Consider the following 18,956-nt stretch of genomic DNA (forward strand, 5'->3'; position numbering starts at 1 on the left):
TAGGCCCACCCGTGTGTCTGCAGACGTGTCCACCTTCTGACTGGTAACTCCTAATTAAGACAAGGAGTTGAGAAAATGGCTTTCCCCTGCCAGAGTGCTCAACATGGAGCTCATGTCGCCCACAGCCATGTTGGCACCACCAGATGCAGGCAGCAGGAGGCCACCAGAAGGGCTTGGGGGCCCGGGCAGCAGTGCAGTTGTCTCTGGATCTTCCATAATGGCAGCAAAGTCAAGGTGTGTGTTTTCCAGGTCCAAGGAGTCCAGGCTGTTGGCCACCTGCTCCCCTGAATCCAGATAATAACACGAGCTGTCTTTGAATCCTTCCAAGTTCCGACTGGAATGCCTGGGATCTCCACAGCTTCCTGCTGTTTGGCCTGGCAGTTTATGGCCACTTTTGTCCACCTGGATATGTGTGCCCTGACCTGGGTACTGCAGCAGGGCACTGCTGGGACCCTCGTGTGTGAGGTGGGTGGGAGGCAAACGATGGAGACGTTGGGTGCTGGGTTCCACTCCCTCATAGGAATGACTTGGCTGAGCCAGGTTGCCCATGTAGTTCATGGTGTTCTGGTGACCAGGTGGCTTAGGGCCACCAGGTGGATGTGGCACCATCTCTGGGTTGAAGCAAGGGGCACTGAGGAGGTGTTTGGTCTCTGGCAGCCCCTGCAGGTGATCGGGTTTGGCTTGGTAACCAGAGTACTTGGGGCTGAGGGGCAGTGGTGCTTGCATGGCTTGGCACTGCCCAGCTTCACTGCCGAGCCCCATGGCAGCTTCCCCTCTTTTTGAGGCCATTTGGTCTCCCCACATCAGAGCCTGCTGGGCCTGCACGTAGTTCCGGACCATCACTTCTTTGCTGGGTGTCTGGACTCTCCGAGTGCCCGGGCTCAAGGGGCTCAACATGCCCATGTAACTCAGAGGTGCCTGTTCCTCAGGCTGGAAACCACCGAGCCCTACGTTGAGGGCTTGGCCAAACGAGGCAGGACCCTGCATGGGCCCAGCAAGTTTGGTGTTCTGGCAGGGAGCAAGTGCTGGGGCAGGTGCTGGGTATCTCTGCTCAGATTTGATCTGCAGGCGGTTGAGTCGCTGCACCCCAGGAAATCCACTGGCCTGGCATGAGCTCACAAGCCTGGGTTGCTGCCCACAAGAACTGGGCAGCTGGTACTCCATACTCTGATGGTGGCAACGTGGCCGGGCACTGACACTTGACTGCCCAGAACTCATCTCCAGGTTGCCTTGAGTGGGTTCATTCCAAGGAGCTGGCATGATTCCGTTGCCAGAATGCATACTGGTGAAGTGCTGGTTCATCTGGCACTGAGGGAGGGAGAACTCAGACTGAAGCAACCCCTCCTCCATGTCCCCATGTCCCCCCGGGTTCAGCTGCATCCCCCCCATGGTCCGGTGGGCGCTGCCATAGAGCCCTTCACACTGATGCTCCCCATCGTGGCATGGGAAGCTTTCCACTGGGCAGTTCAAGTATTGCTCCATCTCTAGCAAGCCAGGCTCCGAGCCAGAGCCTTCTAGAGAGCTCACGCTCTCCAGAAAAACATTTTCACTGATGCTGGGTGGATGTGGGGAGAAGACATGGTGCTGGAGGTTGGCATCGGAACCCCCCAAGGGCTGCAGAGCAGTTCTGCCCACGCCTGGCACATTCACGTTCCCCATACTCTTAAAGCGATGAACCTTGGGCACAGCAGGGAGGTTCGGGGTGGTCCTGGCGGGGTCGCTGGCTCGGCGCCCACCATTCCCGGGCACCAGGTGAGGGGAAAGGCTTCCCACATAACCAGGGTGCTCATTGGAACTGTGCCTCCTCTGCAACCCGTTGGCGAGGAAGCGGCTTTCAGCCGGCCCCAGGTAGTCCCCGGGGAAGCTGCCGTGGCCACCTCCACCCATCCCCACCCGTTCCGTGGCACTCAGGGGGGTGGGGGGTGGCCCACCCGTGGCCGCGGCGTATTTGGCCTTGAGACGGTAGCGCTGGGCAGGGGTGAGGCTGCCCAGAGCCGGCAGAGCTCCGCCAGCATCGCTGGAACGTCGCGACTCATCTGGAGAGATGGGGTCGTAACCATCCCCGGGGCCGGGCACTGCCCCTGCCTCACCCCCCAGACACGGTGCTGCCAGGTGAGGGGACACCAGGGACGAGCGCCGGCTGACGGTGTAGGCTGAGCTGACGGTACTGGTGCTGCTGCTCCGGCGCTCCCGAGGCGGCACCGCAACCTCTGCCACAGAGAGCTCGGCAACGCGGCGGTGAGAGGCGGCCGGGGGCTGCAGGGACAGCACCGGCACCTCCCCGGGTGGGCCTGAGGAATAAAAAGGAGGAGTTGTATCAGGGCACTGGAGAAGAGAGTGGTACCAACAGTCGGACACAAGCAGAGTGTCCAGAGAAGGACCTGACTTTCATTTTGGAATGGCCTGGAGCACCCTGAGGGGCAGATGAGGGTTGTTTGGTCTGGAGGAGGTGAGAGGGGACCTCATCACTCTCTTCAGCCTCCTCAAGGGACGTTGGAGAGGAGGGAACCAGGCTCTCCTCCTGAGGGATGGGACAGGAGCAGAGGGAATGGATGGAAGCTGCTCCAGGGGAGGTTTAGGCTGATGTTAGGAAACCTTTTCTTCACTGAGAGGGTTGTCAGGCATTGGGATGGCCCAGGACAGTGGTGGAGGCACCATCTCTGGAGGTATTAAAAAGGCATTTGGACCATGGTTTAGTGGTTAGATTATGGAGCTGGTCAAAGGTTGGACTGGATGATCTTGGAGGTCTCTTCCAACTTAAAACATTTTTGTGATTCTTCCAGCACCAGGATGGGGCCTCTTCCATCAGTGCTGCTATGAGAGATTCAAGTGGTGGCAACTGGAAGGGTTGAAGACCATTTAGAATCATATAGGTTGGGAAGACCATTAGGTTAAGATCATCAAGGCCAAAGATGGCAACACAGGGTCACTAATTAGTGGAAATCTGATGTCTCTTGACACAGCACCCACAGGACCAGCCCCACCACCAGATGGGAGGCCCCAGAGTCTCACCAGCTCCAGGGATGGCCGGCAAACTCAGGCCCTTGGTCGTGGATGGTTTCCTCATCTGCTTCAGTTTGTCAATGCGAAGATTTTCCAGCTTGTGGAGGGCCATGAGCCCCGAGGTGCCCATGGGCTCACCAGGCACCACATCCTCCAGGGTGGACAGGTCCTCGTAGCTCCCACCCGCGTTTCCAGCCATCTCTACCCCACTGTCATTGTTGGTGGTGCTGCCGAGGGGGGAGTGGTCGCTGCTGCATGACGATTGCCCACCTGGACTGGGCTGTGGCTTCTAAGGAGGGGTACCCAAAATATCAACCAAAGAAAACAGGGTCAGAGATCCACCAAGTACCCTGCCAGATGTGGAGGTGACAATCCTGCCATGACACAAAACTGGGGTGGAGTGGCCGAGCCCCCAGGAGGCTGTGGTGACATTTCAGAGGGACCCCGATAGGCTGGAGGGTTGGGCAGGGAGAAATTGAATGGATTACAACAAAAGCAAGGGTAAAGTCTTACATCTGGGAAAGAACAACCCCAGGGACCAGTATAGGGTGGGGACTGAGCTGCTGGAGAGCAGCGTGGGTGAAAGGGACCTGGGGGTGTTGGTGAATGGGTGCTGGGTGTTGACCATGAGCCAACAATGTGCCCTTGTGGCCAAGAAGGCCAGTGGCATCCTGGGTGTATCAGAAGGGGGGTGGTCAGTAGGTCCAGAGAGGTTCTCCTCCCCCGATACTCTGCCCTGGTGAGGCTGCATCCGGAATCTTGTATCCAGTTCCAGAAGGACAGGGAACTGCCGGAGAGAGTCCAGCACAGAGGCAGCAAGATGATTAAAGGAGGATGATTAAAGAGGAGAATGAGGGGTGACCCCATCAATGTTTATAAATATGCAGAGGGGGAGAGCCAGGAGGATGGAATCAAACTTTTCTCAGGGGTGACCAACAACAGGACAAGGGGCAGTGGCTAGAAACTGGAGCAGAGGCAGCTCCATGTAAAAATGAGGAAGAATTTTTTTCACTGTGGGGGTGACAGAGCACTGGCCCAGGCTGCCCAGGGAGGTTGTGGAGTCTCCTTCCCTGGAGACATCCAAACATCTTCCTGTGTGACCTGCTCCAGGTGACCCTGCTTTGGGCAGGGGGGGTTGGACTCTGATCTTTCAAGGTCCCTCCCAATGCTTCACTTTCTACAATTCTATATAAACTGAGACCTCTAAGACTCTTGTCCAGGTCTCCCTCTACCACTCCACCTCCTCCCCAGCTCCTTACCAAGGCCAAATCAGGAACTGTGAGTTTGGCATCATCCTTCCTGCCCTCAGCATCTTTCTCTTGCTTCATGTCTGGGGCTCCGCTGGGGACGGGCAGCGCACGGCCCGGCACGATGTCCCCACGGTGCTTCTTGGTGACGTGGGCATCAGGGCCATGCACTGTCTTCACGTGTTTGCGGAGGGAGCTGGGGTCTGTGTAACGTTTGGTGCAGCCTGGAATCTTGCAGACATAAGGCTTCTGCCAGGGGAAAGAAAAAGAAGGGTCTTAGCTCCAACTAGAGACCCCTTCCAACAAAGTACCCAAGAGGTCCCCAAAGAGGTCCCCAAGGACTGAGGGAACCACAGGTGGAAAAGGATCAAAGAGGTCTTTGGAACCTCTTGGGTGCTGCAGCAGGGACTTAGAGGAGATTATAGGGAGTCAAGAGGAAGAATGCAAGGATGGAGCTCCATGGGAGTGGGGCAGGGTGTAAAGGGACCCAGCAGAACTGCAGGTGAGCAAGGAAGGGAGCTGGGGGTCAGGTGTTATTAGAGCACACAAGGACAGAGTTGGGCACACAGGGGAGAAAAAAAGAAAAAGGAAAAAAGAAAGGAAAAAAGAAGAAAGGAAAAAAGAAGAAAGGAAGATAAAAAAGAAGAAAGGGGAAAAAAAGAAATAAAGAAAAAAGAGAAAAAGAAGAAAAAAAAAGAAAGAGAAAAAAAGAAAAAAAAAAAGATGCAGAGAGTTTGCAGAGTACAGGACTGGTCAGGAGGTATTTGGGGAGCCCAAAAGGGAGCAATGAGTCCAGGAGGGGTCTGTACCTCATTGGAGTGAGTCCGGTTTTGATGCTTGGCCCGGTCAGAAGCGTTGGAGAAGGCTTTGTTGCAACCTTCATGCTCACACACGTAGGGTTTCTCACCCGTGTGTGAGCGCAGATGGGTCTTGAGGTTCTCCAGGCGTGAGTAGGCTTTGTTACAGCCCTCAAACTGTGCAGGCAAGCAGGGTGAAACATCCCACAGACCCTCAGCACACCCTCTACCCCACATACCCACCACCCATCCCCCATGGGTAGGCTCCAGCCCTCCCAACCATCACCCAACACTCCTGCCTGACCTCACCCTACCCCACAGCCCTTTCCCCTTCTGACCCTTCTCGTGCCACTTCCCTGGCCATGCTGTACCCAAACTGATCCACACCTCTCCAGCTCATCTCTGCCATCCCACGGGGCACACAGGAACCCAACTCCATCATCTACCACCATGCTTCTGACCACCCTGTCTGCCCCACCTTTTTTTCCCTACCCCACACCGATGCCAGACACCAGGTAGGGATGGAAGGGGGGGTTGGGGGGTTTACCCTGCCCTGGTGCAAGGCACCAGAGCTTAGGGGAGGCTTTGCAAAGCCTCCTCCCATCTCTCACCGTGCACTTGTGAGGTTTCTCGCCCGTGTGACGTCTCATGTGCACCACCAACATGTACTGAGCTTTGAAGGGTCTCTGCTCCCGGGAACAGGCTGCCCAGTGGCACACAAACTCCTTCTTCTCCCCGTGGATATGCTCGTTGTTGATGTGCTGAGAAGAGAGGGACATCACTGGTGACACTGGAAGGCATCAGGGGTCAGGGAGATGCAGGTGTCTTAAGAGAGGATCACCAGGGAGAAATGGACACCCAGGGACTGGGGTGGTGGGTGGAAGCACAACGGGTTGGGGGAAACAGTGGGAAGATGTTGTTTGGAGGAGGCGGGGGATACAGGAGATGGCTGGGAGTTATTTTGGGAGGAGCAGGAGAAGACCCAGCACTCAAGGGTTGTGAAGGGAGAGTTGGAGTCTCTGGAGGGAGATAAAGAGCCAAGGATGGAACAGTGGTACAGGAAAGCTACCCCAGGGGTGACCAGAATTGGTGTCACCCATGGGACACAGTATGGGTGGGTCACAAAAGACTTGCCCACAAGGAGAGGAGAGTGCCCGTCCCTTCCTATGGGCAATTTCCAACATATTGATGAGTTCCCAAGGCAAGGGGAATGGCTCAGAGCAGGACAGTCAGAGTTGGAGCTGAGGGCTGACACATGGGGATGTCAGCCAGCAGCCTGAGGGCAGGTTGTACCCAAGCAACACCCAACTCACATGCACCAGCTGCTCCTGTGTGTCAAACTCCTTGGCACAGCCATCCCAGTAGCAATTGGTTTCATACACAGTCTCAGACTCAGGTTTCCCATCCTCCTTCTCCAGATCCTCTCGAACATCGAGCATCCCCAGCAAGGGGTCCTGGGGGAGGAGCAGAGCCAGATGAGCACTCCCAGGTACAACTCTTCGTGCTGCCTGTTGCTTGGAGTGGTGCCAGGAAGGAGTGTAGAGACCTGGGAAAGCTGGAGGGGTCTCAAGGCCTCGGAAGTACCTGAGTGCCCGTGGAAGCTGGGCTGGATATGTCACCTTCAGGTCCCTCCTCTGGGTATTTGGCAGTCAGAGGGCTGCTCAGGCTCCACTCCAGCTTTAGCTGCTGCCAGGGCAGAGGGAAAGTGGAAATCTGTCAGTCCAGAGATGCCCACTGCCCATTTAGGCTGTGCTGGTAACGTGGATGCAAAGCCCCCTTACCTGGCAGTGTTTGAGGGTGCCATGAGCTGGGCCATGGTGCAGTAACCCTGGGCGTGTGGATGAGTGTTCATGGGAGGTACATGGTGGTGGGGGTGTTGTGTGGCTGTACAGGTGGCCTTGGCCCTTCTGCTGACCCAGTGGACTCTGGTACCCCAGCGATGGGCTGCAAAGAGCACGAGGGATGTGCAGATGACACCACCAGGGGACCCCAGACACACTTTCCCCAACCCATCACCCCACGCTGCTCCCACCTTTCCACACCCATCACCCCATTCTTGCTCCCACCTTCCCCAACCCATCACCCCATTCTTGCTCCCAACCCATGACCTCACACTGTTCCCACCTTCCCCAACCTACCCCCACCTTTCCCAACCCATGACCCCACACTGCTCCCACCTTTCCACACCCATCACCCCACGCTGCTCCCACCTTCCCCATCCCTCCCCTCGGGCACTCCCCACGTAGGGAACTGGCACTCAGGTTACCAGACTGAGAGCCTTGCACTCATGCCAGGGGTTCTGGGGTCTGGTGCCCACCTGATGGTGCTGATGGAGAGGTGGCCATAGGAGCCAGTGGCAGAGGTGCAGCGGGAGTTGATGAAGGCCACGAGGGAGTTGGGTGAGGTGCGGATCACGGTCTGCAGATCAATGCTGGAGTCTGACAGGGGGGAGATGGACAGAGCCCTCTTCTTGCCCAGTTTGCCTGCACCACGGGGCGTTGAGTACCGGGAGCCTGGGATGGCAGCAGAGAGTGGGGGGCACTCCTCTCAGCGTGGGTACTCAGAGGCTAAAGAAACCCCCCCGAGGACACAAGCCTGGTGCTTTGGAGCTTGGAGGAGTACCCTGAGTGTGGCACTTAGCTTCTGATTTGAATAGAATAGAAGTATTTCAGTTGGGAGGGACCTAGAGTGATCATATAGTGCAACTGCCTGATCAAATCAAAAGTTAAAATGTTATTAAGGGCCTTGTCCAAATGCCTTCTAAACACTGACAGGCTTGGGGAGTCGACCACTCCTCCTGGAAGCCTGTTCCACCTTCTTAGTAAAGAAATACTTTCTAACATCCAGTCTAAACCTCCCCTGGAACAGCTTTTAAGCCTTCCCATGCATCCTACCAGTGGATATCAGGGAAAAGAGACCACATCTCTCTCCATTTCTCTTCCTCAGGAAACTGCAGAGAGCCATGAAGCTGCCCCTCAGCCTCCTTTTCTGCAAACTGAACAAACCCAAACTCCTCAGCCACTCCTCATAGGACATGCCTTCTAACCCCTTCCACCAGCTCTTTTACACTCCTCTGGATGCACCTGGGGACCTTCACATCTTTCTTAAAACGTGGGGCCCAGAAATGCCCACAGCACTCAAGGGGAGGCCACACCAACTCTGAATACAGCAGAATAATCACCTCTTTTCACCAGCTGGTTGTACTCTGTTTGATGTAGCCCAGTTTGCCCTCACCTGCCAAGGCACACTGCTGGCTCCTCTCCTGCCAACAACCAGCCCCAGATCCCTTTCTGCAGGGCTGCTCTCCAGCTTCAGGTCTCCCAGTTTCTCCTTGCTGCTGACTTTGGGCTGTGCCAAGGCTAACACAGCTATCAACGTTCCTAGGAGGCACCTGAGCCCCATGGCACACACCTACTCCCTACTACAGCTCCTATCATCCCAGGAAAAGTACCCCTTAGCCACAGCCACCACAATTCCTCTTGTTCACACAGGCATCACTGCTCCAGGAGAAATACTTGAAGCCCCAGCAGCCTCCTCCCTCTTCACAAGTGTCACTGCTTCCCATCAGTGCCCAAGCCCCTCATCACACACACCTGTACTCCTCACACAGGATGCCCAGGAGATGCCTAAACCCTTTGCAGAGCCCCTACCTGCCCCATGACCAGGCACTTACCATCACCACTGCCTGGGTGCTCAGCTCCTGGCACCAACCCATAACCTCGGTGACTGCTCATGGGGTTTGACTGATGGCACAGGGGGAAATCAAGTCCTGGCAGGGTAAAGGAGGAAGACAAGAAGACATCTTAGGGTGGGTGGCACATGGGGGGGACAATAAATCCCCAGAGCATCCCTGCACCCAAGGACTGGCTCTGAAGTCAGCTTGAACCTGTGGCAGAGTCCCACCCATGACCAGGACGAGGGGGTTAGGACCAACCTTGTGGCCCAGGGGCTGGTCCATAGGGTGGGCGCAGGCAGCACTGCTCGGGGTAGCTGGTGACAGGGGGACTGACGGGGCTGAACATGTCGCGGCGGGGCAGGGCCGGGCTCAGGAGCACATCTGGACCTCGCTGAGGGGCTGGAGCCGGTCGGGGCCTGAGGAAACAAGGACCGGGCTGAGCTGGGCTGAACTGGGCTGAGCTGGGCTGAACTGGGCTGAGATGGGATCTCGGACACCGCTGACCCGGGCCCACCAGGGGGAGCCGCAGCGCAGCGGGATCGCCCGGTCCAAAGCCGGACCCGTGGGCACGGAGCATCCCTGGGCACAGAGCATCCCCGGGCACGGAGCATCCCCCGGCACGGAACTTTGGGCACAGACCCCCGAGCACGAAGCATCCCCGAGCATAGGACCCCCGGGCACGGACCCCTGGGCACGGAGCATCCACAGGCACGGAGCATCCCCGAGCAGGAACCCCCAGGAACAAAGCATCCCCGAGCACAGAACCCTGGGCACAGACCCCCGAGCACAGAGCATTCCTGGGCACAGGACTCTGGGCATGGACCCCTGGACACGGAGCATCCCCGGGCATGGACCCTCGGGCACGGAGCATCCCTGGGCACAAACCCCTGGGCACAGACCAGGAGGCATAAGCCATGGGAGCTCGGTGTCACCACAGCCTCCTGGCAAAACACAGATGCTATCGGCCACTTCCACCAAAGCAAGCAGGTCTGGCTGTCCTCAGGAGCCTTGTGACACCAGCACGGGGGAGCTAACACAGCCTGAGCACGACCACCACAGTACAGATCAGACAATTGCCCAGTTCAAGGTCACCTCTGATAGACAGGAAAAAGCTGTGACAGCCCTGCAGGGCACCCTGAGGCCTCCCATCACAAGCATCCCTGGATACTGACTTGGCAAGGCACCCTCATCCTTGGCACAGCACTAAGAAAGTCCTGTCTGTCCTGGTTAGAACTAGGACAGAACCAATTTCCTTTTTATTGCTTTTACTTCCCATTGAAGTGTCTTAATAGAGATCACCTGCCATTCATTTCATTGCAGGCCCACCATTAAACCTTGACACTGTCCCAGGAAAAGTCCCAAGCCCATTTGCAGTGTCTGCCACAGGGAGAATGAAATCCACGTGTGCACCCAGGCACCCACACAAACATTCACAATCAAGCACACACATAGATGTAAAAACTGCAGGCCCTAGCTTACAAAAGGGGAAACTAAAGGACAGATGGTTAGGATCATTCTTTGCCACCAAGCTGGCACCCTGGTCCACCCTCCTCGTGGGTCCTTACAGCATCTGCAGGTCCCACCCAGCTCTGCCTTGCCCGTGGGTCCCCACCCTGCCTGCAGGTCAGAACCCTGCCCTGTGCCACCCACACATCCCACCCCTGCCCAAAGGGCTCAGCCCAGCCCATGATCACACCCCTGCCTGTGGGTTCCTGCCTTGTGCCTGGCTCTCATTTCCACCTGCCTGGCCCTGCCCATGGTCAGATGTCCAACCCAGGAGACCTCTCAGCCTCTGCACGCAGGTCCTGGCCCACTGGGCCATCCCCACCCATGGTGAATCTCCTGCCTCGAGACCCCTGAAAGCTTCCACGAGGGACAGAGGCTCTTGAAGGAGGAACAACCAGAGGGTGAGGGAGAGGCACACGAGTGGTGCTGGGAACAAGGCCTTCTCAGCCTCACCCTTTGAGAGACCAAAGGAATTGCCCCAGACAAGGGATCTGGGGGAGTGGGAGCCCCTCACCCTGCTGGGAAAGTGCAGGGCTGCACTTAGAGCTGGGGGGGGAGGTGGTGCTGAGTGGGGGCAGCAATTCTTCCGCATGAGTTGCCCCTTTGAAAGCTTGTCTCAGGGCTTTGTGAGAGTGTCAGTGAGGAAGAATGGAGGGGGGGGGGGCAGCAGGACAGGCAAAGGAGGAGGGAGGTACCCGAGAAGGTGGTGGCAAGGGAAAGAGAGATGAGTAGGAAAGAGGGGAGTGGGGGGGCAGAGGAAGGTCCTCTTACCTGCCTGCCAGACCTGAGCCTTGCAGCAAAGATTGGGAGATGAGCTCCAGAGGAAGGCTCCCATCTGCCCCCTACCCCAGCTACAACATCGACCCAAGAGAGAGCTTGCAAGTCTCAAACAAAAGTTTGACAAGCTGTGGAGTCGACCACTGCATCCCCCCAGCCCTCTGAGCACAGTTATTTACATTTGCACAGACACACACACACACGTGGATGCACAAACTTGTATTTGCACCTATCTGGAGAGGCACATGTGCAGCTGTAAGATGATGGGGGGGGTGTTGGAGCCAAACCTCCTGTCTCCTACTCCTCCCAAGAACCATCACCTGAGCTCTCCCAGGCTGCCCCAGACCCACCCTTAGGTCACAAGCTCCTTGCTCTACAAGAGCTGGCAGGTTGCTACCATGCACTGCAGTACCCACCCCAAAGAGGAGTGGGGTACAGGTACACCCCCTGCTGCAGCAGCAATGGGATGTTTGGCTCTTTCTGGGCCCAGCTGGCTCCCACAAGCCCACAGCTCCCGACCCCACTCAGGAACTTGCTGCCCTGACTTCCAAGCAGCTGGGGCACCGTCTGTGGGGCACCTGTGGCTTCCAAGAAAAGGGTTAAGTCACCCAAAGAGTTGTGATGTCACCTCTGCTGGTCCCATCCACCTTGCTGTGCCCAGCTGTGCCAGCCCCTGCCATGCACGCCACCAGCCACATCCATCCCTTCACAGTCATTCCCAGAGCACCCCTGCAGAGTGACCACCACCACGGAAACTCCACGTGCACGCACACAGCACCTCTGTCACACGCAGCACACGCACCCGGGCACCAGCAGAAACACGCGTGGCCAGTAGAACACACGGAACACACTGCATGTGCACAGGTTCACGCTAACATTCGTGGAGCACACGTGGGCAGGCAGAGCACACGTGCACACTCAGCACACCACCACACACAGAGAACACGCAGGCACGGAGAACACACCAACATTGCACACCAACATTACCCCCCTACGCCCTCTGCAACCCCTCCAGCACTCTCCACGCAGGACTGGGGACACCTCAGTGGGGTCCCCACCACTCTCAGCCTCTGGCCACCGAGCTACAGCAGCAGGGTCAGACTGTGCCAAGGCAACCTTCTCCTTCCCGAATCGGGGGAGAGGAGTTTGGAGAGCAGACCCAACCTGGCAAGCTCTGGGTCACCCCACAGGGGCAGCCTGGAGGCAGGAGGGTGCGTGACAGCAGTGCCATGGCCCTCCGGTCCCGCACGGCTCCGCACATCGCCCCGCTGAACACCAGCAGATAGGGGGGAGGGGATGGCGAAGGGGGAGCTGCAGGATGCTCCCCTCGGCCCATGGGGTCCGCCTTGGACCCTGCTGGCCCCCTGAACCGGGGAAGGCGAAGGGGGCCGGGGATGCAGGGAGCCAATGGGAACGGTCCCGCGGTTCCCCCACCGCCGCGTTCGCCTCCCCCGCCCGCCCCACACCGCCGCGGCCCACCCAAGTCGCAGCCTATGGGCATAAATTTGAGAGCCAGGCGCAGCCGGGATTGAGGGGAATCTTCCCTCGGTCTCCTCCTGCCAAGAAACTCAAACTGAAACACATTCCTCCTTCCCTTTGCCAAGAAAACAAGGAGCGCAGCCAGCAGCAGGAGCAGTTGAAACAGGGCTGGCTCCAGACGCCAAAATCTCCGAACAGGAGGGGGTCAGGACTGGCCGTCCCCCCCCCCCCCACACACACACCCCTCCTCCCCCCAGCTCCTTGCCTTTTATTTCCTGCAAACACATCTAAAATCTGTCATCTGGCTCCAGTTTCCTGAGGACACCAGGGAACGGGGCGGGAAAGGGAAGGAGGGAGAAGAGAAGGCAAAAAAAAGAAAAAAAAAAAAAAAAAGCAGAGAGAAAGGAGAAGCGGTGATCCTGTACTGCAGGAAGAGAGTTTTGGGATGCCTACAGTGATGGGTGGTGGAGCAGAGACACAGACACAGGCGCCACAGGGGAATCGGATGCTCCCAGGAGACCTGGCTGTAAGAGGAGAAAGGGGCAAACTGCACCCCCCTGCACCCTGCTACAGGGCAGACCCCCACCCCAGCTCTCGTTTTGCACCACCCTGCTCCAAACCAACCCCGACAGCCCCAGGGCCACCCAGCCAGCAGCAGTGGGTGCAGCAGAGGAGCTGACATTAACGGGGTTAATGGGGAGGGTGGGGGGGGTCCCCTATCTCTGCTTCAGCACTGTCCCCATCATCTCCTGCCCTGGGTTCAGCCCCGGCAGGGTTAACTGCTCTGGAGTCCCACTGTGGAGGAATGTGATGTCAGGGCTGGATTAGCTTGTGCTGCCGAGATCCCAGCCGATAGAGCAGCAGCTCTGAACTGCGTGTGGCACAATCCATCAACCCGCCCAGCACAGCCCCCAGCGTGGGGGGCCTGGGGGAGGGCTCAGAGTGTGCATGCGTGGGGGCATCTGTGTTTCTGTAAGGCTGTGTGTGAACGTACGAGCTCAGCCATGTGTGTTTGAACGTGGGGAAAGGGGTTTCTGTTCATGCATATGTTTGGGGGGTGGGGGAAACTGCTGGGATGTATGTATGTATGTATGTATGTACTGATGTATGTGTTTGCAAGCATCTGGGGTGTGTGCTTGTGCATGTCTACATGCGTGTGGAATGTGCACACCTACATATGCCTGGTGGGAGCTACAGCAGGAGCTAAAGCTAAACTGTTTGCAGGCCTGCTCACCCCAAATCCTTATTGAGTGAGGGCCAGAGCAGAGGGAAGAGGCAGAGAGCAGGGTCCAGCTAGCGTGGAGACACCCCAGAACCCTAACCCGCACCCTAACCCACCACTGCCATATCCTTTTCCTCCCCTAAGGAGATGTGGTCTCCAGCTTTGGGCAGACAAATCCCTGAACTCAGAGCAGGCCCTTGTGACCCCAAGTCAGCCACATGCCCCATTGGTTTAACCCTTAGGAAAAACATCAATCTGGTTGGAGATCTGCAGTCCCAAACTGAGGCAGGAGTTGAGACAGAGCTGCAGCTGGAGGAGTTCTACAGACACAGAAGAGGAACACGGCAGAGGGCCAGGCTGAGCTGCAGCACGTAGGTGCAAGTAGCAAAGCTGGAAGGGAGCTGCTGGAAAGCCAACATTCCCTCATGATAGCAACAGTCCAGGATCAAGGGGACACATCCTAGCTGCCTCCCAGGCCAAGCAGGGTCGGGCAGTGTCAATGCAGCTCTGATGCCTCCTTGCATTCTGTGCAGCTTCCCCAGGCTGGCACCTGCTGGGGGTGGGTAAAGGCCACTGACAGTAAGGCAAAAAGATGATGAAATTCCCCCCTGGAAGAAGCCCCTTTTCCTTGCCTTGAGACCAAGTTGGGGTCAGTTCTGTCTGCACTGGGGACCTGCTTCCCTGGTTTTCTCATCTCTGCCTCCAGCAGAACTGATGTGCAGACCTCCCTCCCAGCTGCCTTGCTGTGCATCTGACCCCACTGTTGGGCCAGGTCTTTAGGGTGAGCCCAAGCTCCTCTGCATGGGGCAGCTAATCTGCCCAGGACTGCAGCTGCCACAAAGCACATTGCTTCAGGTTCAGGGGGTATGAAAGGGGACGATTCAGGGTCATGATCCCACGCTGGTGTGGGCTGCCAAGCTTGTTCCAAGGTGGTCCCTTGCCTGGAAAAGATGAGGCAGAGAAGAACCAGCTTTTGAGGAAGTTTACATGTGTGTGGAGGGTAAGAGGCAGAAGCATCCAACACCAGGACAAATTCAGGACATCCTCCACTAGATTCTCTCTCCCTTTTCCAGCTCCAGCTGCCCACTTCAGAAAATCTGACACTTTCACATTCCCTACCCCATGTCAAAATTCTTCCCTGCCCTTCACACCACTTCCAGTAAGGACCAGAGGTCCCCCCCCAGCCCACCCATCCCTCCAGCAAGCATCACCACCACCACCCCCCATATGCTGCAACTCAGCAGGGGGAAAAACAACCCAGCCCCACTCTCAACATGCATCCACACCCACTCAGGACCATGCACTGAGATGCCTTTAGACACTTCAACACACACCAACACACACGTGCTTTGGGAAGAGGGGAAGGCAGGCTGCCCAGCTTGCAGCTCTGACTCCCAGGGCACAGGCAGCACATCCAGGAGGGCTGCAGGCTGGGAGGTCACAGCTCCACGCTCCCTGTGCCTGTCTCCCCAGTAAAGCAAGGGCTGCCAGCCCTCAACCACAGGCTGAGCCACTCAGGAAGCTGTGGCAAGCCCGGCAGGAGTGGTGGTGCTTGATAGGTGGTCCCAGGGCAGGCAGGCAATTGTCATGGGCTTGCACGTTGTTTGCTTTGGCCCCCAGCACTCACTACCCCTGCAAATTGCTCACATAAAGCCACTTCCCTGGCCCCTACCTTCATTAGGCTCCAGTCTGTGGTGGGAGGGGGGCAAAGTTTTGGGGTAAGGGTACGGGGGAGGTGCACACATGGCAGCAGCTGCTATAAGGAATTTTTATGCTTCCCCTTTCTTTCTCAGTGCTGGAGGAAAACAGCAAAATTGAACATGTGGGACCCATAAAAGCTCAGCTCTGAGTCATGGCTGTGGGAGCCCCTGCCAGGCACAGCTTCTTCCCATGGCATCAAGGCATCATCCCCCAGCACAGCACAGTGATGTGTGACACGGAGGGACAGCACCAGGACGGGGGCTGGGATGCAGGAGGTCCAACCATCCTGATGGAGAGAAAGCAGGGAATGACAGGCAGTGGGTTGCAGTGTCCTTTGTCCTCCCACTGCAGCCAAGAGAGTTCATCCTGAGCCTGCTCCCACCCCAACAACTCCACCCTGCAGGATTCCTCCGAAGATGGGAGCAGGAGGATGTGCAGGACCTGGCAGGGACTTCAGCAGTCATTAAAGGATTAGCTCTGCAATAGCAATTCCATTTAATCTGTGGAACTGCCTCTCTCTTGACATGCTGATCATGGAGTAAGGTAAGCACAGCACTTGGGGATTTAGGAAGCATAAATTGCTCCTCCTTAGGGGCAGAGACCTCCACTCTGGCTGCAGAGAGGTGGGGTGTGGAGGAAGTGGGTGTCCTTGGGCTGTTCCCAAAAGTCTCCTGGACTGCTGGTATTTTTACATTTCTTGCTCCCAAAGTTATCTGCCACTGGTGGAGGTGGGTGGCACAGACCCTGCTTTCCTGACACCTGCTCTGTCCATACACACAGCAACCCCATCACTTGGTGTTCTCTGCCACCATGGAGGGCACCAGCCAGGGCTTTGCTGCCCCTCTAAATCAAAAGAGGTTTGACAGTGGGGTTGCAACACAAGAGGAAACATCCCTTCCACCCTGCCTCAGACCTGGATGCAGCAGAGATGAAACTACCCTGGTTTTGCTGCTTGTTCCCACTCCAAGAGTTCTTTCATCAGTTGTTCACTGTGTTATTTTGCAGCTTCCAACGGGGTTCAAAGTGTCAGAAGAACTGGGGTGGGTAGGTGGGTACACTTAACTTTCTTCCTAGGAGGATTTCTGTAGCAGAATACCCTCAGCCTCACCAAGGACCCATCCAATTGACCTTTTCTATTTATGATGTCACTGAAATCACTAAATACCAGGAGAGGATATCAAGAGAAACTGAGCCAAACACAGAGAGCCTCCAGTACCAGAGATGCAAGTCACCAGCCAGGCAGATAACTGTGCATAAATGTACATGTGTCCACACGTGTCCACAGAGGCCCTTCTGTATGTCTGATGGTGTGCACACACATACATACTTCTGGGGGATGCTCTAGGTCTAGAAGGAGTGCTCTGCTTTCCGACAAAACCACCAGACACTCCAGGCACCTCCATTTCCCTGCTCAAGAGAGATTCTTGCAGCTCACCCAGCTTCAGCATCACAAGGGGAATGCAGAACTGAGTCTGTTCCACCACCTCCCACTAAACCAGTCACAGGGGGCTGGCAACGTTTGGCTCCCAACCTGCTCCTGATTTTGTGCTTGCCTTTGTGATAAAAACACAGAACACGAGGGACACGAGGACCTTCCCACCAGCAACCAGTGAGCTGGCTACAAGCAGATGCCCAGAGGGTTTCACAAGTCCACTCACAAGCATTACTGGAAGCTCATGCATGCACACAGTGGCAGCTGAGCTGGCAGATGCACAAGGGTGGGCTCAGGTCAGTACCTCAGAGGTGCTGGGACCCTCAGTAGTTGAAGAATTTTGGGGTCCTACTAAGCACAGGGAGTTTTGCCCTGCACCTGCTCCAGGGTCTCAGTTTCCAGCTGACTCCCGTGCCCTCCAAGACCCTTTGTGAGATTACAGGAACTGTGCTGGCGGGGGAAAGGCTCAAGGGAGGGTGTGGACCAACCCAGCTTCAACAGCAGGGACATGTGCATCAGTAAGCCAATTTCAAACACCCACAAGCAGGAGCAGGAAAGGGACAGGAGGTGCCTTTGCCACCCTGTCTCCCACAGAGGCAGCTTCTGCCTCAGCTGGACACTGGGGAGTTTCCCTAGGTCTGAATTTCTGAAGGACAGACTTCATCCACCTGCTTCCTCTTCCCCCCAACCTCCCCTTGCACCAAAACCTGATGCCCACAGCTCAGGTTTGCCATACATAACCTACAGAGTAGAGTAGGGGAAACTTTGGGTATCCAGCAGCATCTGCTGGGCCCCCACATCCCTCCCAGGGCTGGCACAGCACCCTAGCTGTGGTTGGAGTATTTACTCCAGTTTCCCAGACCCCCAACTCAAGTGTTGCAGATGTCACAGCCATCCAGCCCCACTCAGACACAGCTGCCTGCCTCTCCATCCTTACAGGAGAGATGCAGCCCTCAGGCAGTCACTGTAGTGCTGAGTGCCCCCATTCTGGTTAGGTACCATCTGGACTTCATATGTGTGCACAGGGCCTGGCCCTGGGCACCATGACACACAAGGGTAATCATTCAGGGAGACACTTCCACTGCTTTCAGCCTTATTGTACTCACTGGCAGTTTGGGCGTGCCAAGCAGTTCTAGTTAGACCCCAAAAAAGGGTGGCCTGTACCCATGAAGGCCCAGTTAGCATCCTCAGCTGCAAACTGGGCCAACCACATCTCACAAAGGTCAGCTCAAGGGCCTCTCAAGCTGGCAATGCCAGTTCCCTCCTGCTCCTCTGTGCCATGCCTGACCTGGCCAGTGTGCTCCAGATGCCTCATGCCAGCTAGAGAATGATGCAGAGCCAGTACCTTAACCCAGCAGTCCTGGAGGATTCAGAAAGGCTGTGAAAGGGCACAGAAGGCACTCGGAGCCATGTGCAGGAGAGGTCAAGCCTGGTCTCAGCTCTAGGGACTCCAGGCTGAGCTTCCTCACCCAACCCACCTGCCCACAGCCCCTCAAGTGCTAAAGCCAGTAACAGGAAGACTGACAGACACTCAGAACAAGCAGGCAAGGACTCAAGGTGCTCCACAAGTGATCTGAGAAAGCAGCTCTTCCCTCCCCACAAACCCAGAGAGGTTTGATAAATTCATTTAGGCTCCCTTTCCCACAAACTGGTTGACCACTTGATTTTCCAAGCTCTCTTCCAACCCGGGCTCTTCTATGACTCCAGGTTTCCCAGCAGGACACTTCTGTGCAGGCTTCTGCTACAGCCCACATGGAGAATGAAGAAGTGCAGCCCCAGGGCCCATGGGATGAGTGCTTGGAAGCTGAGGTGCCCCAGAACCTGGGCATTTTGCAGAAGTTTCTGGGAGGCTCCTTGGGATGTGCAGCATCACCCTGTGCCCTGCTCATGCCAGATGCTTTCCCACATGGCCTAGCAGACTGTCAGGGCATCAGCACCAAACTCTCTTCCTCTCAAAACCTTGCCCAAGGCCCAGGGAACAGTGAGTGCTGGTGGGGTGAGTTCTGTCGGTGGGGATCCAGCTGTTTGCTCCAGCTGCAGGCCGAACCATCCAGTTCTGTGCCCTGCCAAAGCAGCTGGGGGGAGAGGCCCACGAGGCAGCTGCTGGAGCCTCACA

The 18,956-nt window shown here is 56.6% G+C and overlaps 1 protein-coding gene across 1 annotated transcript; it reads right to left on the bottom strand.

The window, feature by feature from the left end:
- On the bottom strand, positions 1 to 9,069 carry GLI1 (GLI family zinc finger 1). The gene is made up of 11 exons (XM_008498823.2): positions 8,982 to 9,069; positions 8,721 to 8,816; positions 7,365 to 7,560; positions 6,829 to 6,991; positions 6,632 to 6,733; positions 6,361 to 6,501; positions 5,659 to 5,808; positions 5,060 to 5,224; positions 4,263 to 4,499; positions 3,013 to 3,292; positions 1 to 2,291 (listed from the first exon to the last, which is right to left on the bottom strand). Exons 1-11 carry the CDS (start codon positions 9,067 to 9,069, stop codon positions 55 to 57), a joined length of 3,855 nt encoding a protein of 1,284 aa, XP_008497045.2. The 3' UTR covers positions 1 to 54.
- Between the last annotated feature and the right edge of the window lie 9,887 nt (positions 9,070 to 18,956).

The sequence above is a fragment of the Calypte anna genome, chromosome 33, assembly GCF_003957555.1.
Source record: "Calypte anna isolate BGI_N300 chromosome 33, bCalAnn1_v1.p, whole genome shotgun sequence".
NCBI classification, from domain to species: Eukaryota; Metazoa; Chordata; class Aves; order Apodiformes; family Trochilidae; genus Calypte; species Calypte anna.

Coding starts and splice junctions, on each gene's coding strand:
- GLI1 (XM_008498823.2), bottom strand. CDS start 9,069: ATGTTCAGCCCCGTCAGTCCCCCTGTCACCAGCTACCCCGAGCAGTGC. Junction 5,225..5,658: donor AGAAACCTCACAAGTGCACG/GTGAGAGATGGG, acceptor TTGCCTGCACAG/TTTGAGGGCTGTAACAAAGC. Junction 2,292..3,012: donor GCCGGCCATCCCTGGAGCTG/GTGAGACTCTGG, acceptor TTTATTCCTCAG/GCCCACCCGGGGAGGTGCCG.